The 24,601-nt window shown below is 37.9% G+C and overlaps 4 protein-coding genes across 4 annotated transcripts; 3 read left to right on the plus strand and 1 right to left on the minus strand.

Moving 5' to 3' along the window:
- Positions 1 to 1,287: 1,287 nt before the first annotated feature.
- Positions 1,288 to 5,774, plus strand: LOC149275023 (alpha-tectorin-like). Its single transcript, XM_089504972.1, has 8 exons — positions 1,288 to 1,324; positions 2,276 to 2,311; positions 2,493 to 2,542; positions 3,058 to 3,240; positions 3,367 to 3,645; positions 4,646 to 4,783; positions 4,924 to 5,077; positions 5,395 to 5,774. Exons 1-8 carry the CDS (start codon positions 1,288 to 1,290, stop codon positions 5,565 to 5,567), a joined length of 1,050 nt encoding a protein of 349 aa, XP_089361098.1. The 3' UTR covers positions 5,568 to 5,774.
- A 3,091-nt stretch (positions 5,775 to 8,865) lies between these two features.
- Positions 8,866 to 12,431, plus strand: LOC149275024 (alpha-tectorin-like). Its single transcript, XM_089504973.1, has 6 exons — positions 8,866 to 8,893; positions 9,271 to 9,401; positions 9,925 to 10,206; positions 10,862 to 10,999; positions 11,945 to 12,104; positions 12,256 to 12,431. Exons 1-6 carry the CDS (start codon positions 8,866 to 8,868, stop codon positions 12,429 to 12,431), a joined length of 915 nt encoding a protein of 304 aa, XP_089361099.1.
- A 1,325-nt stretch (positions 12,432 to 13,756) lies between these two features.
- LOC149275025 (alpha-tectorin-like) lies at positions 13,757 to 19,366 on the minus strand. The gene is made up of 8 exons (XM_089504974.1): positions 19,297 to 19,366; positions 16,880 to 16,996; positions 16,368 to 16,430; positions 15,627 to 15,757; positions 15,039 to 15,320; positions 14,749 to 14,886; positions 14,430 to 14,589; positions 13,757 to 14,046 (listed from the first exon to the last, which is right to left on the minus strand). Exons 1-8 carry the CDS (start codon positions 19,364 to 19,366, stop codon positions 13,757 to 13,759), a joined length of 1,251 nt encoding a protein of 416 aa, XP_089361100.1.
- Positions 19,367 to 20,169: 803 nt separating this feature from the next.
- Positions 20,170 to 22,422, plus strand: LOC149275026 (trypsin-like). Its single transcript, XM_089504975.1, has 4 exons — positions 20,170 to 20,432; positions 20,835 to 21,088; positions 21,611 to 21,750; positions 22,219 to 22,422. Exons 1-4 carry the CDS (start codon positions 20,170 to 20,172, stop codon positions 22,420 to 22,422), a joined length of 861 nt encoding a protein of 286 aa, XP_089361101.1.
- The last annotated feature ends 2,179 nt before the right edge of the window (positions 22,423 to 24,601 follow it).

A 24,601-nucleotide genomic window follows, 5' to 3' on the forward strand; every position in this document is an offset into this window, starting at 1 on the left:
CACCGCGTACACATCACGAACGGACGCGGCTCAGTAACTCCCCCTGTGCCTCCGTTATAAGGTGTGTGACGGAGAGAGGTGCTGCCCTTCAGTGAATTTGTAACAGAGGAGAAGCAGAAGAGGTAGGAGCGGAATTGGGAGCAAGAATCTCTTTTTCTATGAATAATCCCATTAATTCTAAAATATTTCTTATTATCCCAGGCGGGGGGGGGGGGATATCTTCTGTTTTTTCAGAATTTAGGATTATTTTCTTTTGTTAAAAATGTAACTTCCAGAAAATGCGACCCCTTAGAGTTTATGATCTAATTCCATTTTTGTTATAATAAGTGCCAAGTTTATATCTTGCCTTATTTGTTAAAGGGACTGTTACATAAGAAACAGTTTTGGTAAAAAAAAATAAAAAAATCCATATATTATGATATTATGGACTTTACGCTCCAATAATTAATGTGCGTTATTTTAAAGTGAATTTTTGGAATTGGAATTCAGGTTGTCTTACGGCTATAAGTTTTTTCATGCTTTTTTTTTTTTCAAGCTTCTAATAGTTTCCCTAGAATTAAAAAGAAAAAAAAAATGGGTAGAGCCGATAATTAACCCTGCAGAACAACTCTAAACTCTTTTATCCCTTAAGAAAATAAAAAAGTTTGTTCTATCCTTAAGTCTGTCAACAAGGCACCATTTGTGATGGAAGACTCCAAAAGACTTCTTTAGAAGTCACAGTTTATTTTAAGTCCAAGGACTTCATCGGCCTTGAGTTCAATCTGGATTCTCATTAGTTAATATGCTCATAAATCATTATCCTATTGCAGAGCGATACACGCTATAGCAGCCTCTATAAAACAAAAAAGAGTGAAGGTCTCGCTCATATCTATCGAAGGACATAGCTTTACAAACAAGATGAAACTTTGTAACCATAGAAAAGTCAGAGCAACCCAGAAGCCGTCAAGTTTCTGAAGACGTGTTCAAGACATGTCCCCCTTAATGCCTTTTTTAACAGCAGTATATCCTGTAGAATACAATGTAGCAACACTTTTATTCTTACTATATTATTAAGAAATAATTTGCTAAGATAATAGTGACCTTGACCTCCCATCCCGAGATAGACCACTTTTCAATTTATTTGCTAAAGAGCAACTTAATGACGATGGAGTGCTCTACCTAGGTGCCCAACTCATCGATGGATCCACTTTGTTGCTTTATTTCGACAGCATGACTCAATAAAAGACATCTGTTCACCTTATGGAATGTGTATCTTCTATTTCCAGGGGTGGAATCGATTTAGCAGACATGGGACGCTGGAACGGACTTATCCTTTTGCTTCTGGGTGAGTGGTGGGACTCAAGGTGAATACAAAGCCAATAGTCACAAAAAACTTGGACAGATAGGATCCGGAACCCAAGATGTCATAACAAGCATTATCATGAAATAGAATGCTTTAAATTGATGTAGTTAAGACAAATTGAGTTAAAACAAGTTTTGAAATTCTAACTTTAATATCTGATGAGACTTCCCACCAGATAGACCACGTCTGGAGTCCAAGACTCAAGGCTTCTTCTCTTGTCGTTGCAGCCCTACCATCAACAATTCGATGTGAGGTTTCGTATGAAGGTGAGGTTAATATCATGAATGCTGCGCGCGGTCGGTGGAAGGGGTGACTCCTAAATCATATGGTTCCACGTCAGCTCCTGTTGGGTCATCACTCAGTGTTGCTTAGGCTTATGTTTGATTCTGGTTCATGCTGACGTGGAAGTCGAGCGCATGAATTTAAGCTCAAGAAATGTTTCTTTTGTATGTTTTTTTAAATAAAAGATTTGGCTAGTTAGAATTAGGCAGTGAAGGCCAGTAAATGGGTTATTGCTGGTAATGAGGTGAGAGCTTGGTCGTTGAGTCATAAACGTCTACGGAAGAAAAGTCGACAACAGGAAATCTTTCTAGATCTCCATTCATGGCCAACGCCTTCACTTTTACGATAAAGAGGAACTGTTACATTTTGTCTTTATTTTTATCTAATGTTCTAGATCATCCTAGATCAGACTTATTTATTTAATTAGCTATTTATTGACCATAAGCTTAGATGCTAGAATGTTACACAAATTTGGGATGTTCTTCAGGGTTTTTTAACCCGATTTCAGATCTTTTGTGGAAGGCGCTGATGTTAACTCACACCGAACATTACGAAGTACTCCGAGTTAAAAAATGACTTTGCTAATTACGTTTTCTGGAGCTGTTAACACAGGAATTACCCTCTGATTTATCTTTTCCATTTGTTTTTCAGCTTCTACATCCTCTTCTTCTGAGAATTTAGTTGTTGGTACGTTTTGGTTTAAGGGCTTGTTCTGGAACCCCAGGGTTTTTAACCAAATCCCAGATATTTCGCTTGGATCTAAACTGGCACAGATGAGGAACATTTAAAACCTGACTTGGCTAATGATGTTTTTTGAACTGCTAACACAGGAAATACCTTCTGATTTCTCTTTTCCTTTTTTTTCCAGCTTCTTCTGAGAAATTAGTTGTCGGTATGTTGGGGAAGGAGGGAGGGGAGGTTCGTCTTGATGGGTTTTGGTGATGCTAAAATCTTAAACCAACCTGGGACGTTTCAGAGCTTGATCCTGAACCTCATGGTTTTTACCCCAATTTCCGGCTCTCGAGGTGAACGGGCCGATTGTCAGGATTTTACCCCAGTCTCAAGGTTAATGGGCCGATTCTGAGGCTTTTTACCCTAGTCTCGGGTCGAAGGGGCAGATTTTTGGGATCACCGACACCTTCATATTTTTTTCTGATTTAATGATATCTGAGTATCCAGATACATACTTTTCTCACAGCTTGAGTCCCTGCTTCAATACAGGTGACTTCATTCACTTAGTTGCCACCATTAGGTCATTTAGAAAGCCCCTAGGCATGATATTGATTCCTTATTTTATAAATCAGATACTTGGGGAAACTGTGAGTTTCTGGTTGGTCAGACATCCGGTGACATCAAATATCTCATCTTCCAACCTGGCAAAATCTCTCCTACAAGGCCATCAATCCCTCCTTTTCCATCATTTTAAATTGCAGGAAATATGTCAAGCTCCAATCCTTATTTGTCTCCGCTCCTCTGTATCCTCAGAATCCATCCTCTATCCCTACGGCCTTGCTCATAAAGACCAAACAACTACTGTTGAAGATGATGGCGGAACAGACAAAATTCACATCAGGAATACGTTTAAATATTTCGGTGTAAACCACAGATATCTTTATGTAAGTTGGGGGGAATGGAGGTCATGAGCGCAGGGAGGCTAAATTACATAAATTCTTCAAGAATAAAATAAAATGTCTGCCTGTTTGGAGGTCAGTTAGTGATTTCATCTTGTCTTGTGTTTCCAGGTGAATAACAACGGGGGGATTTCCTTTAATGAACCAGTCACTCAGTATACCCCTGACGCCTTCCCTATTCCCGGAATAAGTATTATTGCCCCATATTGGGCAGACGTGGACAACGAATTAGGAGGATGGGTTTACTACAGCGAACGAGTGGATGACTTCACTCTGGATAAAATAACTGATGATATGAAGAGATATTTCCCAGATCTCCATTTCAAAGCAGTGTGGAGTTTTATTGTTACATGGGATAAAGTGGCTTTTTATGGATCAGAATCTGATAAGGTATTGGAAAAAAATATGTCTGCTTTCCTGATTGGCTTAGGCAGTATCCAATCATAGGCTATAGAAAGAAAGAAAAAAACAAGTAAATGTCCTCCATTAGATGGATTTTTGAAGAGATTCTGCACAGGAGGAAATTCTGCCCCAAAAAAGCTACAAGTTTTTTAGATACTTAATTTGACCAAAATTGGCTAAATGTATATGAAACAAACTCAATTACTTTTAGGCAGTTTTACATGATGGTCGATTGTCCTCTACCTATAGTTCGTTCTCATGCTGTTCCAAATGCTTAAGAGTCATAATGAATGCCAAAATAATTTTACTAGGTTTTGAAAATAAAAATCTAAAGCCCCAAAATATTAATAATAATAATAATATCCCAGACAAAACAATTTATTCCTCCTTAATTGCAGTATTCCAGCCTTGTGGTTCTTGTGGCCAATGAGAATTGCTGCAGGTATATCGACCTTTTTTTACACGTTTTTTCCTCTTTTAAGTTACTCTTGATACAACGTTACCAGCTTATCTTTTTCTGCTGCATATAATTTGGCAAACTCCTGCCCCCGTGTCACAAGCAAACATTGCATATGACAGTTCACAAACAGGATATTCTGATTAAATTCAGGATACGAACCATTTGGAGAGATTTAAGGCATAACAAGCACGTGGTATGTTGTCTCCGAAGCCAAACTGAATCTTTCATCTAACAGAATTAGAGGCAATTTTATAGAATAACTGAAATAAATAGGGTGTGTATGCTCCTCCCTCTTTGTGATGTCACATACCGCGCTGCATGCAGATGAGTTGTCTTCACGGGAACAGTTTTTTTTTCTTCATATCAACCAACTACGTTGGTGGTAAATTTTTATAAAACAAGACAAGAAAAAAAAAATCATTGGAAATTGTGTTATCTTTTTTTCTCTTGATCTATACATTTAATGAACCTTATTGGGATATAAGAAAAAAAATAAATAAAGGCATTTTCTCCTTCCCCATCTAACAGGTCAACACTTTTCAAGCTGTCCTTACCACGGACAATCACAGGTCTATCGTTATATTCAACTATGGTGACATCCAGTGGACAACAGGGACAGCGAGTGGTGGGGATCCTAAATCAGGTCTCGGAGGAACACCTGCTCAGGTTAATTCACTGCAAAATGGCACTAATTAAAATATCCAGCGGGATTATTTTCCAGCTACATATTGAATGGGCTTGTCAATAGAGCATCTTATAGTAGAGTATCTCAGTCTCAACTCATGATTTGTTTTAACTTTAAACAGGCTGGATTTAATAGCATTGATCATCACTTCAGTATTCCAAGTTCCAGGACTGATCACGTGGTGAACATCAAATCTTCTAGTAACGTGGGGACACCAGGTCGATGGATTTTCCAGGTGGATGATTTTAAAGTTCCCGGTGGCTGCGTGTTTGAAGGTAACTGATGTCCAGGGAAACATATAGAAACCGGTATAGTAGGATTTTTAGAAGAATTTGAAGTTATTGGGTAGACAACTGGGCGGTGGGGGTGGGGGTGTAGCAGCATGCATACTTATTACAGATAAGTTAAGGGTTGATAAGGGTTTGTGAACTAGATAAATCAACTTTTTTGAAGCTAAGTTATATGGAAATGAGTAGCTACATAAAGATAAACATACTGTATAAAGGAGTCTGATTGGTTGGCCTGCCTTGTCCTTTAAAAGAAAATAAAGCAGTTTATCAGTTTAATATTCCATGGTTGTTTCCAATTTCAGCCAGTTTCATGCAGTTTGGGCAATCTGTTTGGAAAGACGAAGAATGCAAAAGCAAGTGTACCTGCAGACACGACGGAAAGATGGACTGTGATCCCTTACCGTGCGCCGAAGGACTTGTGTGTGTTCCCGCCGGCCGTCACTTCATGTGCCAGATCGACGAAGAAGACTGTTAGATCACAGCTTTTCCAACAAGATCGATATCGCTCGAGCTGCAAACTCACACTGCTTGCTTGCCTTCTTTTCCTTCAGCCTGTCAGCTTCTGCTATCCTAGTTGGTCTAAGTCGAGAAGATAAAATGATCCAGCAGGGTTACTTCTGTCTTTGTTTCATAGTTGGGCATAAAAATCTAAAATTCTGTTTTGCAAATGAATACGTCGTTTGTCATTGATGATGCATTTTGGCCAAAGTATCTAAACCTCCACTTGGACTACGGGGCTTTAGAAGAATTCTAGAATTTTTGAGACATAAAAAAATGGAGGGATTAGGTGCTAAAAAACGCTGTAGTCCATCAGTGACAAACTATTGGATTAGTCCATAAACATATATCATCAACTCATGTATCTCACTACACCCAACAGGCTTCTTTCCTCAACACATACAGCAATAAATTCTTTATATTTCATTTGGCAATCAAGAAAAATAAATATTTGGTTCAAAATATGCTCTACAACTCAGTAGATAACCACTCTTTTCTTGGTTTATCAACATCGTTCTTGATCCCCAACACAAGGGTTCTAGACCTTACGTTCTTGGCCCATAAGACTTTAAAGTATGGCTGTTGACCTGTTTTCCTATTTGATTTTTTATGTCTTGAATTTCTTTTCCATCAACCGAGTCGACAGTACTTTCCTTCAAGATGTCTGTCCTTTCTCATACGTCGCTCGTTTTTCCACATAGGGTAAGGTTAATTAATGAAACTGACCCAACTGTTTCCAAGTTTCACATCCTCCTTTCACTTGACGTTATGTTGATAGCATTGAGTCATCGGGAATTGCAAGCAAATGTACGGACCTTTGGGGGAGGAGTTTAACTGTTTCTTTTTTGAGAGGGTTCTTTCTGGCCCGATGTGTAAATTGTTTGCTCAGCAGAAGCGGCTCATGATGTCATCACTTGTGCACATGTAAAGTAGGCGGGAGCTACAATAAAATCACATTTCCCACTCCCTGTATTTGAATAATGGTGTTATCACATTAAAGTTGAGTGCGATATTGTCTTCAAAAACATTTTGGTTGGTGGGATAACGCAGTTGGCTAAATGGGAATTGGGATGACCGGATTCAGCGTAATGATAGAATTCTATTGGAGTTCACATAATCCAGAACGAACTCACAAATTGTCTTTAGTGGTAGTCCCTTCCTAATACAAAGTGTGTTGTTTCTGGCACCGTCTTTGAAGGCCTCACCACCAAGTTCCACCATTGCACATCCTCTGGTTTTGGAGGCCACCAACATCTGGTTTATCAAACGATTACTCAGCGAGTCCATCACTTGTCATTTGAGTTCCTGAATCATCGGATAATGCAACCTAATTCCCTTAAACCTTTCTTACCCTTTTTGTGCTAAGTGCTCTAGCACCGAAGGAATCATAGAATCATAAAATTACATGGGAGATCGGAACCCTTTGACCTGTCCAATTTTCCTGATAAAAGGACTCAGGCCTTAATCATTTCTTGGTCTTGTCTTAGATTCAGGGACTACGATGGCAATAACTGGTGTGTTTCATACATTCCTGTTATCATTATTATTACAGATTTTATTTTTTACCCAGGAATATTCTTGTTTGCTCCTTGAAATAAAGATTTTATTTGTGATTTATATCATGTCTGTTTTAGATATAAAATAAAAACCCTTTCATTCTCTTAATGCAGTTCATGCATATTAAATGTCTATTTATTATTGTGATGGACCATACCACTCCATGTGAATGTATACCTGATTGGTCAACCCCACTGTGTAATCCTAACCCAGAGGTTTAGCCCAGGCCAAACGTTTCAGGTTCCAGGTGGCCAACATATGCCATTGTGTATGTACCACTGCCAGATTTGTCCTCTTCCAAGTCTACTGCGACAACAAAAGCCAATTAATGTGACATTCAATGGGTCAATTTATCTGTCAACAGAATATGTTCCAGACGTTGAGTCTCCAAGATAACAATTTTCCAAGTCAACTTCCCAAAGGAAACCTTAAACAAATGTATCTAGCTTTTTTTAGTTGTTAAGGTATTCTTTATAGTTTTTTTAGACGCCATATCTGAAGTGTCCTTGAAGAACCAGGACATTCTATTGGCCTCCATATAATGGAATGATGCAACATTCCGCACCAATTAAGTAAATTAAGTAAATTATGGAAGTGATTGACGCCTCGCCCCAGCGAACCTGTCTCAACGCTTTATTAAAAAATTCTAACCTGTAGATTTTTAACATAGTAAATATTTTTTCTTTATACATAACCCCCCCCACCGTCTCTGAAACCATGTGAAAATAAACAGCCTTAAAAATTAATATACTCAAACAAACTCTAATAACAGCCTAAAGAGCTTTTTTTTTTCTCACTAAATTTAACCGGAAGACATAAAGCTCTGAGGCAGACAACCTTTTAGAGTAATTTCATTAAGTGGAGACGGAGTAGAGGTTCTCGCAGTAGCGGTTGGAGATTTATGAGCAAAAGAAGACGGGTGAGTTTTAGTTTTTTTAAAATAACAAATTATTAATAATATATTTTTCAGAGCCGCCACGCACGCTAACACATCATTCTAATAGTCATAAACTAAATGGTTATTATCTAGGGAACCTTCACTGTTTATTATTTAGAAATTAAATGCAGAAACACTCCATTGCTCACTGAGAAATTACCATTCCATTTTTTCTTGGTTTTTTTTCTTGTTTTTTCTTGTTTTTTTATTGTTCGTAGAGAAATATTTGCATTCTAGTGTGTGGAATTTAAACAATATTTAACAACTGTAAATAAAAAAAAAAATATATATATATTTTTTTAATTATATTTTAATAAATAATTTAGTAAGTGATTTGTAAAAAAAAAAAAAGTAAAATAAATTAAATTATATTTTTATAAACAATGTTGTAAGTGATTTGTAGGTGATTTTAATCCTGCATACAGACATCGCTCTCCTGATTCCGGCATTACTTCAATCTACAAATATTTTAAAATATATAACATATTCTGTTAGGAAAGTGATGCCAGGTGCATGCTGGGATATGCAATTGGTATATATTTTTTTCATTTAAATGGTAATATATGATTTAAAATTTCTTACATACAGATGAGAGTTTTTAAAAATGTTAACATATAAATTACCTTTTTATGCTCTAATCATCATCCTATCGATGACGTCTCCTCTTTAAAGAGAACAATCTGCTGGCACTCGGCACACTTTCGGTTGATTAAGACCGAGCATTCCAAAATCTCATAATTTCTATTTTTTCCTTAGAAGATAATCAGATAATTCCGTCAATATGAAGAGTCTCCCGTTACTTATTTTTGGTAGGTTTAAGATTTCATCCAAATTTGAAGTTTAATTTTTTTCTACATATCATAAAAAAATATCCAATTGTCAACTAAATACTCGTGGTTCCGTTACAGCTGTGACATTGTGGCTTGGAGGAATCTCTGCCGATGGAGGTGAGCAAACTTTGGGAGACATACACCATTTCACTTGGTTTGTGCCATAACTAGTGGGTGCTTCATTAGATGTTCTGGTGGAAGGTCAACCTGGAGAAGATCCAAGTAGGTCCTTCAAAACCTTTTGTGAATACCCAAAGAGAGCTTTCCATAGACATTGTCGACGATGAACTTATGAGGTCATACTGCTGTTTACTTTACGTAAACTTTACTATTTATTGTATTTTTTCCACCTGTAGAATCGACGCTCTATCCCTATGGGCCATCGGTAGGCGATAAAACAACTCCAGTAGCGGACGATGGCGCAACCAGTGCAATTCCCATCTCCGTACCCTTCACTTTTTTTGGAAGGACGCACAAATCTCTTTACGTACGTGTCCCTCATGTTTCCATGATTGTTTCTGTTAGAGCCTAAAACCTGGAGATTTGGTTAATTATAATAATAAGATGAATAACTATTTTGGAATGAATTATTGAAGGTACTTTTCTCTTACGCAGAAGGTTAATTGCATTTTTTTTTCTAGATTGTTACATAAATTAACCTCAACAGATCTGCAATTTTATTATTTCCTTGGAAGGTTTAATTACATAACAAAACAGAAACTTTTCAGGCGTTTTTTCACCTTCTATGGCAATAACCAATCAGGATCTGCCCCTGTGTCATGTGACAATTATTACAGTTAAAAAAAATATATAAATGACGCAAATTTTTAAAATAATTAATTTTGGGGAAGGTTTGAGCTTTTAAGAATCCTACAAATGACCTTTTAATGCTGTGATTAGTTACAAAAATGTTACATTTAGCTGCTTAAATATATATATGAATATTATAAATATAAAAATAAAATAATACGTGTAAATAACGATGGGAAATCTCTGTTTTCCGTTTGTAGGTCAATAATAATGGCGTGGTTTCTTTTGGAGTCTCTGTTTCCAAGTATACCCCTGATGGATTCCCGCTAGCAGATGGGAGCCCCTTTGTGGCACCCTTTTGGGCAGATGTGGACAACCGATTAGGAGGAAAGGTGTATTATCGTGAGACCACCGACCCGCCTACATTACAGAGGATAACTCATGACATCAACAAGTATTTCCCCAACCTCCATTTCAAGGCAAAATGGGTCTTTGTGGCAACGTGGGACAAGGTGGCCTACTTTTCCTCATTATCCAAAAAGGTTTGTTTGTTTCCCAAATTTAGTCTTGGCAAAAATACAAGAAAGCAAAAAAAAAAAAAAATCACCAAAAAAACCCAGCAGAAAAATATTAATAAAAAAAAATTAAACAAATATATATAATATGTTATATTAATTTATAATTTGTGTCAATTATATATTTTTTTTATTTAAAATAGAAATGGTTCCTAAACAACTAACAGAGCACAAATACTATGGTCCTTTTTAGCTAAAAAATGTCATGGTTTAGATATTAAATGGTTAATTGTGCCAGGAAAATAAACAGGATATGCAAAAAGATCGGAAACCTGCCAAAACGTTCATAAAAATAGGCAAATGATGTCACGTGGCTAGCGTGAGAGTCAACATATTATATCAAGATGCTGTTTAATGTTCAAGTCTCTCTCTGCAATGTCTATTTCGTTACCTACATAATCTGAAAATATTATGTATTTCATGTTGTCACGTTCTGCATGGAGTCATCGATATATTTAAGAAGGACCATTCTGGTTTGAGGTTCTCAACGCAGAGCAGTCACCATGGAAACCAATCTTTCTTGCCAATTGGCCCACATTTATCAAAATGGCTGCCATTAGACATTTGCCGATGTATTTGATGTAATATTTGAGATATTAACGTTGTGTTTTGGATTTTCTAGACCAACACGTTTCAGGCTGTCCTGTCCACCGATGGTAAAAGATCATTTATTATACTGAATTATGGGGATGTTACATGGACCACCGGAGCAGCAAGTGGCGGTGATCGAGTAACGGGCTTAGGAGGCACCCCTGCCCAGGTACATGAATCCTTTTTATCTCCTGATTTAATTCCAGAGATTAATCTATCTTGAGATAAAAAAAACAGATATATCGGGAAAGATTAATTGATAAACTCAACTCAGATAAATTATATCTGGATTGGATTCAATGATGAAGATCAATCTATTACAATTAATTTTATTAGTAAAAGGGAATTAGTAGATGTTGTCTGACTATTGTGTTCTACTCTAGAATCTTACATTTGTTAATAAAAAAACAAATAAATTACCCCCATTCCATACATGAAGGGTGAATGATGTGTAGCCCATTGTACAGTTTTGTAAAATATATCACTGTAATGTTGCTATATAAATGATTAATAATTTTTATAAACACATGTAAAGTATTGTTATAGAGATCCACCCGCTTACCAAAACAGAAGTACTTTAAAAATACTTTAAAAGATAGTTTTTTTGTTTTTTTTACAAAGAATCTGCAATACTAAATGTTACCACTTGTTGGCACTATAGGCTCACGACTAAATCGGTGTTCAGAAACGAGTGATCATGATCCTGTGGATTTGTATCTAACGTGGTTTTGTGAACTTATAGACATTCACATAAAACAGGACAAGACTACAAATAAAATTGGCCACAGGGCTTTAAATTAAAGTGACATCTGATCACCCTAATTTCTTTTGAGGATATATATATTTTTACCACCATGTTAAAAAAAACTACAAAAGTTCCAAAACTATTTTGGAGATGTGCAAAAATGGAGAACTTACTTATTCCCATAAGGTTTACCTTAATTTACCTTAATATACTAAAACCTATAAAGTTGTAGGGCTGGCTGAGAGTCAAAGAGGTTTTTTTCTGGCCCTCTAAACCCATTGACTGCCTGTTGGACAACCTTGTAGATCAATGTCATGGAAGTGGCAGTTCCAGTAAAGATGCATTGTGTGTTTTTTTTACACCCCACAGGCTGGCTTTAACAGTGGGGACAAGACTCATTATTTCAATATTCCTGGCTCTAGAACGGATGAGATCCTTAACATCGGGCATACGTCCAACGTCAACGTGCCTGGACGTTGGGTCTTCCAAGTGGATGCATTCAAGGCTCCTGGTGGCTGTGTTTTTGAAGGTACATTCAAACTCGAGTTGATGTTCACTGTTGTTCTTTAATTCAGTTATTTCCTTAGCTAAAACCTGTTTACACAGATAAAATAAGAGTAGACTAGAAAAAAAAGTCCATGTCTCGATATATGATTTTCAACTTTTTTTCGCATCTCCAGCCAACTTTGCCCGATACAACGACACCTTCTGGAAGGACGATACCTGTGAGACTAAATGTGTTTGTAACACAGACGGAGAAGTTGCGTGTACCGAGGAGTTCTGTCCTGTGTCTTTGGTCTGCCAGCCGTCCGCTTGGCACTTCACCTGTCAGATCAGTCTCGGGAGCTGTTTTTGAAAGTCAGTCACCATGGAAAAGAAATTCCCACCTGATGAAGACAGACTGACCACTTTACAGAAAAACTAAGTCTGATTCCACGTTCCGGGTAAAGGCTGGATGTTAAACGGCAGCTGGCAGGAATTATATAATAAAAACAATTGCTTACAAATCCCTAGATGAAGGTTTTTCCATCTTTATTGTTGAGCATGGCTTTAACGTTAGGATGGGGGATGAACTGGTGGTGGCCTAGAGGTTTAAATGGGTTTAAATCCCTTTTATATACTTTCGATGTCTGTGAGCGATATGAGTTATTCTCCAACAGGTATGGGACCCTACATTCCACTACTCCAGAGTACTGTTTTCACACAAACCATGGAGTCATTCAAATTGGTTAACCCAAACTGGGGTAACTAGGTCCCCATGGTCCTTATCCCATCCATAGAACTTTGTTAAAGAGATGTCAAGGCTCAACACCCGATTCTAAACCTATCTCCTCCATCTTTCACCAATAATTGCCCTCAACTCTAACGGAAGTCCCTCGCTACCTCAGTCCCATGGTCTTCAGAAACTAGAAGAGGGGGTGATCAATTTTCCAGGCCTTCCCATTGCAATCCAGTTTAGATATTTCATGCCATTGAATAGAAGGAGGAGAGAACCTCGGTAGTTTCCCCAGCTATTTAATATCTTGATTATTAATTATTGACTATTATTAATTACCTTTGGATCCTACAGTTCATGGAAAAGGAACGAAAAAAACATTCTGCACCAAATATGATAATCCATATTTTATTTCATCTACGTTTACATTTAAGAAGAATGTTGAAGTTTGGGTTGGGGCATATGGAATGTTTGAAGAATGTATATTTTAACATAATTCTACGCTAATGAGTGAATTAAAGAAGCTTCACTACTAAATGGTTGACTACTAAAAAGGGTCTATGTCCGATGATTAAAAGGGACATTAAATTCCTTCCTGGATTTCTGCCTTGTAAATTATTGTATCAGGAAAAAGTAAGTGTATTCAGCAAATGGCAAAAATATCTCACCCCACCAAATGATGCCCCTGAACCTCCACCTGGATTTTCTTAATTATTCTTGGGAGCCTTAGCCGAGAGGCAAGGATGTGACACAATGAGAGCTACTACTTGAAAACCCTAGGAGAACCTACTTAAGAAGGCATCTGGACTTCTCACTTTAATAAGGGACACCATCATTAACCCTAAAAATGTATCTTTGACCTTCTCAGATTTTATTCAAATTACATATTGAGTTACAGGCAGAAATACCTAGGAAGGTGAATAACATCCCTTTAAATTTCATAATAATTCAGCAATGTCAGGATTTTAGAGGCAAATTTCCTCTTGATCTTGTTCTTTCTCTTGCTCTTTCTCTTGTTCTTTATCTTGCTCTTGTTCTTGCTCTTGATCTTTCTCTTGTTCTTTATCTTGCTCTTGCTCTTGTTCTTTCTCTTGCTCTTTCTCTTGACATTTGAAGAACGATCCAGATGGCTCGCAGGTGGTGCCCTGAGGACAGGCCTCATCAACGCAGGCGACGTTGCCACTGCTATTGCAATTGCACTTGGTGGTACAAGTAGAGTCCTTCCAAAACTCTTCTCCTTCCTTGGCAAAATTGGCTGCATGGAAGATGTGTTCACGTGAGAAGGTTAATAAGCACGATTTAAAAACGATCGAGGAAACAATGTATCAAGATTCAGACGGACTTCATATGTTTTAAAGCAGCGTGGAGGTCCATACCGAGGATTTAGGCCATCAGCCTACGTTCATGGTCAGGAGAAGGAATATTTCTGCCTTAGGCAAAAATATTACCACCTCTTCCTTACCTGAGCAATTTATGAAACATCTCTCCAATCAATACCATTTTTAACCAAGAGGGTTTCCACCATTGGTGGTCTAGCAGAGAGGATTAGGAGATCTTTGCCACCACCACCAAACTAACCAATGAATATCACCAACGCAGATAACATTTAGCTTAACCCTTCCCCCTACTTGTATTCACCTTGGAAGACACATCCACCGGGGACCTCAAAATCGTCCACTCTGAAGATCCAGCGTCCTGGATAGTTAACGTTAGAAGTAGACTTGATGTTCAAAACTTCGGGAGTTCGGGATCCGGGGATATTGAAATAATGAGTATCATCTCCGCTGTTAAATCCAGCCTGTCGGATTCATAAAGATAATATTATTGTGTTAATAAAAACTAATTTATTACAAAAAAAGGATAGAAAATGTTGAGTCAACCAGCGTCTTATCTGGCAGAAGATGTCCCAGGGGGACAATCTGGTGGATACATCTTCATGGATTCAAAACTAAAATACCTGTGCTGGTGTTCCTCCCAATCCAGTTTCAGGATCTCCACCGCTTGCGGTTCCCGTCGTCCACTGGATGTTCTCGTAATTCAAGATCGCAAAGTACCTGTACCCGTCGGTCGTCAGCACGGCTTGGAATGTGTTGGTCTACGTTAGGTTAGAAAATATTTGAAATAGTAGATTCAGTTGTGAGGAATCAGTAAGAACCCCAAGGTTGGGACGGAACGTGACCAACCTTTTGATGAACAGGGGGAAACTTCTAAAGCAAGTAGCTGGTTTTTCCCCCATAAAAGACGAACCTTTTTAGATGCTGCTCCGTAATAAGCAACCTTTTCCCATGTGGCTACGAACGCCCAGGTGGCGGCATAATGCAGGTCTGGTAAGTGCTTCTCCATGTCCTTGGTGATCGTATTCAACAGATCGGCGTCTTTGCTCTCCCTGTAGTAAACCATTCCGGCGAGATCATTGTCCACGTCTCCCCAGAATGGGGTGACAAACGTTTCTCCTTCAGTCAGCGGGAAAGCATCGGGGGTGTATTGGGAGACGGCGGTTTTGAAGGAAATCACCCCATTGTTATTAACCTAAAAATAACAAATCACCGATACAAATCTGATCATCACCATTCATGTTAAATTTTGATGACTTTGGACCATATAGACAAGTTATATGTTACAATATGGTTCAGTAATATAGTTACAATCCCAGAACCATTGGGCGCCAAGTCTTCTTGTGGTCCACCAAGATCTGACCCATGCTGGAGGTCCACAAACCATTTTAGGGCAGAACCACTCGATTTCCATCAGAATTTAGAGTCTAGTGATTCTACCTGAGATCAATTTCCTGTCAAAATGCATAAGGGCTAAAAATATGCAATATATTTCGCTTACGTAAAGTGATCTGTATGCGTTACTGAAGAATTTAAATTCTTCCGAAATGGAAACTTCACCGGAAGTCCCGTCGTCTTCCACCGGAGTAGTTTTGTCGCCTTGAGACGGTCCATATGGATAAAGCAGAGTTTCTAAAAAGTGGAGACAATTGAGATGAACAGTTTTCTATGTCTTTATCTAGAAAAAAAGACTATTATTCTATTATCTATCTATCTATCTATCTATCTATCTATCTATCTATCTATTATCTATCTATTATCTATCTATCTATCTATCTATCTATCTATCTATTTATCTATCCAATAACAATGTCTAAAATGGGAACAAAAGGAAACAGCATTGGCTATCAGTTGATTTCTGACATACAACTTCACAAATCTAAATTTCCATTAATCTCAAAATTCTGATTTTCCAGAAAGTTTTCTCAAAACAAAAAGAACAAACAAAAAAAAGAAAATAAATTGTGGTGGTAGTTCCTGGACGTGAAGGTTCTCGTATTTCGTTTAGAAAGGTTACAATCCTCTCTTTTTAATTCCAAACCGCGGTATCCCTTACTTGATTGGCAAAATCCTTGGCCGAGAGATGAGATCAGAACTGTAGAGAGAGAGCGGAATAGAGAAAGGGAGAGAGAGAGAGGGGGAGAGAGAGAGAGAGGGGGGGAGAGAGAGAGAGACGGGTTGTTAAAGCCTTTCGCTGACAAGATCCGTATTTCTCTTGAAGTGCCGAATACTCACCAAATACCAGGAGAGGAAAGCTTTTCCTGGTAGACGCCATCTTTACCCGACTGCCGGATGAGAAATATACCTATAAAAAACATACAGAAAGCTCAATAATCCATACAGAGATGCATGACCGGGGCTACATTTAGTCTCTTTAATCTTATTTGCACAAACGTCTCCAAATACTTTTTTTAATTCTAATTGTTATGCTAAAAAAAAACCATTTAATTGAATATTTTTTAAAAATGTTTTTATTTTTTTTACCCTATGCGAATAGTTGATATTAACATTTTGGAGATATATTTTAAATATTTATCTTCAAATGTTACACAATATATATATATAAGAAAAACAAATTTGGTAAAAAAAAATACAAGTAAAATATTGTATAATTAACCAGATAAATATAAAAAATACCCGAATATAAAAACTGTATTGTAGAGGAAATTGATACATTTTGACAATTAAATAACAACGCACTATTTTGTAATACATTTGATACAATTTGCTGATGAAATTAGAGATTTTTTTTACCTGTTTGTTGTGTGAGACGAACCGTCGACTCTGGAACGGAGTTCTGGACATGGTTTATATCACGGGGAAGCGGGGCAGGGTGAAGGGGTAATTCTAGCCGAACCACCCCTGACTGTTCTGTGGTTAGGTGCGAGGGAGAGGTATGTTTAACGAGCACTTATTGTAGCATTAGGGTATGTTTGCACGTTATGCTTTCCTTTTCACACCTATTTGAACAGTCCTTCTACTCAATGGGCCTCAAGAGGTCTCATTGTTGCGTTAAAAGTTAAAAGCACTAGAGGGTAGATTAGTGGAACAGCCTCCCAGCAGAGGTGGTAGAGGGTAATACAGTGAGGGGATTAAACATGCATGGGATAGACATACGGCTCCTGAATCTAAGATGAGGCCAACGACTGATTAAGGTCTGAGTCTTTACGGCAGGTGAAACGGGCAACTAGATGGGGGCCGAATAGGGCCGATCTGCAGGCAGGTTCTATATTATACACATTATTGGGGCTTTTAGGGCTGTAGAACTCCGTGATACCCTCATACCCAGCAAACATTCTGAGCTTGTGGAAAAGAGGGGCATCGGGGGAGGAAAGAGGGACTGGCAGAACTAAGCAGGGACACTTGGGAGGTATGTCGATACATGCTCCTGTTACTTTATGGTGAATATCGTCTTGTTTGCGTTGGATCGCTGCCATTTTTCTGAGTGTTTTCTTTTCCAGGCCCGGGGCTTATCGCAGAATTCATTTCTATTTATTCGTTTCTGTTGGAATCGGTGAGAATTCCGTCAGCTTACGGCGAAAACCAACAGTCTCTGCGGCCAAAAACCACACAAGAGCCCAGCTCTTAATCCATTCTCGGTTTCACCGCCACGCTACATCATAAATCTGTTCGTTAATAACCAAAAGCGTTCGAGGAGCTTTTAAACACAGAAACCCAGAAGCGGCCAGCAGATCGGCCCCCATCGGCCCCCACCTAGTCGCCCGTTTCTCCTGCTGTAAAGACTGAAACCTTAATCAGTCGTTGGTCTCGTCTTAGATTCAGGAGCCGTATGTCTATCTCATGCGTGTTTAATAACCTCACTGTATTACCCTCTACCACCTCTGCTGGGAGGCTGTTGCACTCATCTACCACCCTCTTAGTAATGTATACATATATTATTGGGTGGGCTACCAACATTCCTTGTCTGGCTTGTTACATATACGTGGAAAACCTCAGTGTTTCATCTCAATACATAAGTTGATGCATTTTATATATATATATATATATCCCCAGGTGGTTTAATAATTAATATTTGTTTTTTTTGTAATCATAAATCAATATTTTGAAACATAAAAAGCTCTAAAATCTAAATCTTTATGCCTCCTATAAAAGGTAATTTTGAAAAAATGTTTTTTTGGGTGGAAAACATTCTGGTTCATAATTTTGTAACATTGCCGCGGAATATGATGGCTCTATATAAAAGAATAAATAATAATAATAATTAAACGATGCCCGACGCTTGAACTCTAACACGTTCCTTTTCTGAGTCTCAGCAGGAAGAGGAAGGGGACTTTATTTTTTTTAATGGTCTTAATTGTTGTTTGTTCTTTAAAGCTCTTGGTTTAGCAAATAGTTTATTCTTCTGTAAATAAGACGCGGAGAGCGGATAATTCCCTTAGGTGTGATGGTAAACATGTATCTTCTCTAAAGCTCTCTTCTCATGGCCACAAGCACTAACGCCAAATATTGCGTCTTTGTGGAGCGTCTCGTGTTTGGATTAAACATTTCAACTTTTCTCTCATGCATTCCTCCCGACCTCTCTGCCCAGAGAGTCAATAACCTGGATGGATCCATCAATAAAGTGGGTGACATCATACAATTTGTCAGGTTTATCAGTGGAACCCCAACCTTGAATTTTTAAAGATCCCCCATTTATATATTAACTCGATGAAAAAGAACATAGAAACCCCATTCGGCCCCCGTCTAGTCACCTGACCATCATTCGTTGGTCTTGTCTTAGATTCAGGAGCCATATTCCTATCCCAAGGCACAGATCCTCCATGAATGGGTGGCAGGCAAAAGGAGGTGCTTTTACCCCACTAGCCAAAACGGGATCCAAGACAGGAGGAACCTTGTGAAGGACCTCAGAAATGTTCTCAAACAGAGATACTGAACGCCTTGAGATTGAGTCATGGTCAACGATTTCCATTATGACTTCACTATAGTGTGACATCATCACGTGGTGTCATATCAGCCCTCTTTATTTCGATAAGATATTACTGATGGAACCAGACGGCCCAAAAACCTCACGCGTACAAGACTGTGTAATAACATGTGTGTAGGGAAATGTATCCAACGGTTAACTACAGGAATCAAACCTTCTAATCGCTTCCTAAAGGAATTATTCCAACCATGGCCTTGGAAATCGCCCCAATGATGCCAAGAATTACCTGGGAAACGGGCAGATGAGGGGAACTTTGGGTCTCGGTTGGTGCCATTGATCTTAAAGGAGAAACTCATTTTATATATTTAATATTTAGCCTTCCATGTACGTAAAAATATGTTTATTTTATGTGTTTCCACCCGGCATAGAACTAATTATATTATTGGCAAATTTAATTAATCCAACAGTTCTTTTCGGAACGGGTCTTAGAAAGAGTTAAAAATGAGCAACCAATCCGGCAGCTGGTCCGTTTTGGATTTTGTTTGTGGAGGTCAAGCAGAGAAACCTGGTAAAAGTAACTGAAAAACATATTTTGGAGAATGGTTTTGGTGAATACACTGTACAGGTTCATGCACTACACGTTTCCACTTGAACGTCCTCAACTGTCTCGACCGGGCTGAAAGGAAAGTGTTTGTTTTATATCATTAATCATTTACTTTGTAATCGAAAAAAAAAAAAACAGATTAAAAAGGGAAACAGTACGTTGATTTTCTCATGCCTCGATTCCAAGATGCTTTTACTGTTCATAGCGGCTCTGCTGGGACCAGCAGGTAAGACGAACCTAGAACATAAACGAATTATACGTTTTCCAAATGATACAATGTACCAAAATGATTGCCCGGAACGTTCTTGATTTCAACAGTCTTGGCTTTTTAATGGAACTCCAAGATTCCAGACAAAGCTACCCATCACATATATGTAGATTTGTTAGGATGTCCGCAGTTGGTCTTCTAGGTATGATATCTGAAGGAAGGTGGCATTAAGGTGAGGTGCTAAGATTTGGAGAATGTCCCCTCTGTCAGTGCTTCTTTTAAGTAGAAAAGACCATTCTCCTTGAAGACCACCATTTTGAATTATCAAAGGAGATCCATTATGGAAGATGAAGAAGAAACGAGTTAAAGAGAAATGGATGTTGAAACAAAGTAGCAATGTGTGTGGTTGTTGGTATGGAGCTCCTGACTCAGCCCGGTCTGTTTTATTTCTAGCTAAGGCTCATACCGTCAATCGTATTATCGGAGGTGAAGAATGTGACTCCCATTCACAGCCGTGGCAGGTGGCCTTATACTACTTTGATGTGTTTATCTGCGGCGGAGTCCTGATACATGAATCCTGGGTGCTGACAGCAGCTCATTGCTACATGTCGTAGGTGTTTAGATCTGTTTTTTACCAACTACAGCATTGCAAAATACCTAGGGATGATGGTATTGTATTCTAAACCTACTTGTTTCCCGGTGACTAATGCAATGTCACCGATGGAAAGTGTTTACCAGAATGTGAGCTTCTTGTGTATAAAAGTTTTGTAACATTCTCAGAAACATATGCAAATATTTCCCATTGACTTGTTTAATGAGTCACCTGATTACCTTTCCCATTAGTTAGAGATGTCCTCTTTCATTGTAATCAAATGTATAAATGTCTACTTGACTGCTTAATGTACCCTATTAGAAATGTGGCCCCGGATAGCTAGTGCCCCTTTTGATGGAGTGACTTCTTGTAGGCAGTTCTGAGTATATGTATGCTTTCATATGTGTATTGTCTATACAGGAACATCCAAGTTCGACTTGGAGCCCACAACCTCAAGATGGTTGAAGACTTTGAGCAGCTCACATATGCTGAGAAACAGTTTTGCCACAGTGACTTCAACACTGTGACATATGACAGTGACATCATGCTTCTCAAACTAGCATCACCGGCAACACTTAACCAAAACATACAAACTATCCCATTGCCTTGGCAGGTGGCAGAAGAAGGAACAAACTGTCTTACGTCAGGATGGGGGACCACCACTAGCCCTGATGGTAACAGAGTGTACATTATGCGTATCTGGAGGTGATAACATGTGTAGCGGTCAACAAAAACATAGCACATCCAAAATACAATCCAAGTTTAGGAATTATCATTCTAATCAACATGAGGGAACAAATGATGAAAGAAGTCTTCTACTCAGATCTCAATCTCCACTCCAGGCATTGGAAACATACTAAATTAGTTTAAACCCAATGGGTTAAAACCACCCTTTTAGGATTGTATTTGACACTTGTCCTGTAATATATTATCATATCTGAAGGTCACAAAGATGTTGGGCTGGAGTAACCTTCTTGGAGATATCAATTATCACAGCATTGTAGCCAATACAGTATTGGTGGATATACAAAAACAGGACCAATGAAGTCTTGTCCTTTATGACTAAAATGTACTTTATGAATGAACGTGAAGCTTGAATGCATCAAAGTATCATTAAACAATAGATAAGAAAGTGTATGATGCCTGTTGTTGTGTTTCTGATTGTGTTGTAACCATCGTACTTCTGTGTCCATCAGAGAGATACCCAGATGTGCTACAGTGTGTCAACATCACAGTGGTGTCCATGTCTGTCTGCCAAGAACGCTATCCAAATGATGTGATTACTGACAATATGCTCTGTGCAGGAGTCGTGGAAGGAGGGAAGGACTCATGCCAGGTGAGATCGCACAATATCCACCATATAAACTCCAGGGGCACTGGAGAAATGTCCAATTTCCAATGGACCTGTGACCAATAACCCCTCCAACCCACTTTCTGCTGAGACGAGACCTCTTTGAAGTCAACAAAAGCTTAAATTCCCTAAATTGCACAGGGGTCATATCAAATTTGAGCTCGTATCTTGGGAAATACACTCCAGAGTTTGATTGACCCAGCATAATTCTAATACCTTCCACTGTCTATGCAGTGGTCCCACCACTTAATTCCTTTCCATAGGTAACGGTAGCTTTAGGCTTGCTCACTCGTTAAAGCTTTTCGAATCTTTGAAAAGTGTATTGATTACGGGTAACAAACAATATTAGAGAATGAAGAAAAGGTTATTGTTTTTTTTTTTTTGTATAGTTTTATGGTTCTGTTGACTTCAGCGTCGTGTTTTATCATCTAACACGTTTCTTGTTATCTGTAGGGTGACTCTGGAGGACCCTTAGTTTATGACTCTGTGCTTCAAGGAATAACGTCTTGGGGAGAGAGACCTTGCGGGGAGCCAAACAAACCAGGGATATATACCAAAGTCTTCAATTATATCAACTGGATTAATGACATCATGGAGAGAGAAACTCCATCTCAATGTCAGAACGTGACTTCCAATAAAACCCACAGTCTGATCTAGAATAATCTCCTATGTGACTCTCTACTTTAAATCTGTTCATCGTCTAAGTACCAATTATTCACCAAGAGCTAAAATGAATTACTATAACGTTAAGGAGCCACTAGTGATCTCTTGTTGGCCTCTGGGTAGGGAAATCATAGTGTGCATTAGGATATTCAACCATAACTCATGGTCTGTGTCCTAAGACACTTGTTTATTTTTTTACATTTTACTTTTAATGCAAATTAAAGTTTGTTTTGTATTTTTGTTAAATGGTTTCGAAGCATCACAAGAGTCTTAAATTGGTACAAGATGATCGCTTAGAGCAGCTGAACCACAACCAACCACACGTTTTTGGACTTGATTCCATGAATACTTCAATGTATCCATCTAAAATTAAATCAGATCATAATACGTTGGTGTTTATTCCTCAGGAAACTAGACCAGTGTGTAGATTGTATAAATATTAAACCTGGTATCAACTAAACCTCCTCCAAGACTAAGCAGGCTTATGTAAGTCCATCTGAAGACAAGTTGACTCCAAGAGCGTTTGATTCAATTCATTAAAGTACCAGAAGACCCACCATGTCCTATGAAATATATTTATAAGACCTAGAAAGTGGAGGAACCCCGCAGAAAGACCTCTGTAATTTAATCTATAACAACTTCTGGCCAATCTTATTTGTCCAAGAAATATTATTCTTTGGCATTAAATTGTGAAGTTAAGTCATGCTTTTCAAACTAAAAAAGGATATTTTAGAGTTCAACCATTCATTGAAAGAGTAGCAAACTCACAAACCAATGGCGAAGAATAATTTTATATAGTTACAAATTATATATCAAGATATTTGAATAAAAATGATGGGGTTTTCTTTGGGGACGAAGACATTTTATCCCACATTACTCAACACCATGACAAGGAATGTGAGGTCAGTAATGGCAGATATTGACTCGTTTCAGATACACATATTTTTATCTTAAATATGCTGTTTTCTGTCCAGTAAAAGGATCAATATGTCCAAAACATCCTTGGGGCATATAGATAACAGTACAATGTAAAGGGTTTACAAATATCTTAAAGGCAGGTGGAATGCGTTGGTCGTGCGTGTAGAACCAACACGATTCGCAACATTGTGAGGCCCAAATTCTAAAACCCCCTTTAAGTCTTTATCTTCAGACAAACCTAAGTCAACGTACTTGTTGATGACGATCGGTCAAGGCAGGCTTTCTCTACGACTTTCTCTACTACATCAAGGACATAACAAGAGGAACTCGGCATTGCAACTTTCGTCTGTTTATTGGAAGACGCACTAGAATTTGTACCCCTTTTGATAAACTTTCTCTACGCTCGTACGTTCTACGTTCTTTCCTTTTGCTTTCTTGCCAACTGTTTTTCCCGCGTATCGTGGAAAATCGCACAGTTGTGTGCTCCGAACAAGCTGAGAAATGAGCAGGTGCCGAGGGAACGTGTATCTTGGAATACGTTTAACCATTTAGAGGATACATTTTACCTTGATGACCAAACACTCTTTTTTTAAAAAAAATAAATGTATTTTAAATAAATAAATAAATATTTTATTTTATTATTTATTTAGCTTTACAAATTTGCCACTTTTGGCAAGGGTGAGATTTTAATTATTAAAATGATATCTTAAATTAAACCGTTTCAAATATAAGTAATTGAAAGGAAAACGTGAGACAGTTTACAGTAAAAATTTTAAGAGATCAAAAGTGTTTTTTGTTTTTCTAAAACCCCCCAAAAATTCTATTTGGAATTATTCTGAAGAGAACATTCTACGTATAAAAAAGTCTACATTGAGCCGAAAGTGTGGAAGAAATTTGCTTCCTTAGCTAGAAAAAAAATGAATGAAAATAAAATACTAGAAAATGTGAATATTCCGAGGATTTTAAATTTATACATAAAATTCTCACAGCTTTTACAAAATGGGCATTTTATAATATTTAAGAAATCGAACTTATTTTAATATTGGGATTTCCATACTTGTAAGAAGGAAATTAAGAATATTAAATGTTTGTTATGGTAAGACAGTCATGCCTGATTAATAGTTATAATTCATTATTATCCAGACATGGAGAAAATGTACAATTTTAGGATTTTTTTGGAGAGATCATGTATTTCCTTCGTTAATAATTTACTCTCTTATCTTAATTATGAGCCGAAAAGCAGGTCTTAGCGACG

The sequence above is a fragment of the Sceloporus occidentalis genome, unplaced genomic scaffold (assembly GCF_023333645.1).
Source record: "Sceloporus occidentalis isolate IW3139 unplaced genomic scaffold, rSceOcc1.0.p SCAF_302, whole genome shotgun sequence".
In the NCBI taxonomy this organism is placed as follows: Eukaryota; Metazoa; Chordata; class Lepidosauria; order Squamata; family Phrynosomatidae; genus Sceloporus; species Sceloporus occidentalis.

Coding starts and splice junctions, on each gene's coding strand:
- LOC149275023 (XM_089504972.1), top strand. CDS start 1,288: ATGGGACGCTGGAACGGACTTATCCTTTTGCTTCTGG. Junction 3,241..3,366: donor TAAACCACAGATATCTTTAT/GTAAGTTGGGGG, acceptor TTGTGTTTCCAG/GTGAATAACAACGGGGGGAT. Junction 4,784..4,923: donor TCGGAGGAACACCTGCTCAG/GTTAATTCACTG, acceptor AACTTTAAACAG/GCTGGATTTAATAGCATTGA.
- LOC149275024 (XM_089504973.1), top strand. CDS start 8,866: ATGAAGAGTCTCCCGTTACTTATTTTTG. Junction 11,000..11,944: donor TAGGAGGCACCCCTGCCCAG/GTACATGAATCC, acceptor TACACCCCACAG/GCTGGCTTTAACAGTGGGGA. Junction 12,105..12,255: donor TGGTGGCTGTGTTTTTGAAG/GTACATTCAAAC, acceptor TCGCATCTCCAG/CCAACTTTGCCCGATACAAC.
- LOC149275025 (XM_089504974.1), bottom strand. CDS start 19,366: ATGAGTTTCTCCTTTAAGATCAATGGCACCAACCGAGACCCAAAGTTC. Junction 15,758..16,367: donor GGAAAAGCTTTCCTCTCCTG/GTATTTGGTGAG, acceptor TCCACTTTTTAG/AAACTCTGCTTTATCCATAT. Junction 15,321..15,626: donor ACGCATACAGATCACTTTAC/GTAAGCGAAATA, acceptor TGTTATTTTTAG/GTTAATAACAATGGGGTGAT.
- LOC149275026 (XM_089504975.1), top strand. CDS start 20,170: ATGAAGAAGAAACGAGTTAAAGAGAAATGGATGTTGAAACAAAGTAGC. Junction 21,089..21,610: donor GACCACCACTAGCCCTGATG/GTAACAGAGTGT, acceptor TGTGTCCATCAG/AGAGATACCCAGATGTGCTA. Junction 21,751..22,218: donor GAGGGAAGGACTCATGCCAG/GTGAGATCGCAC, acceptor TGTTATCTGTAG/GGTGACTCTGGAGGACCCTT.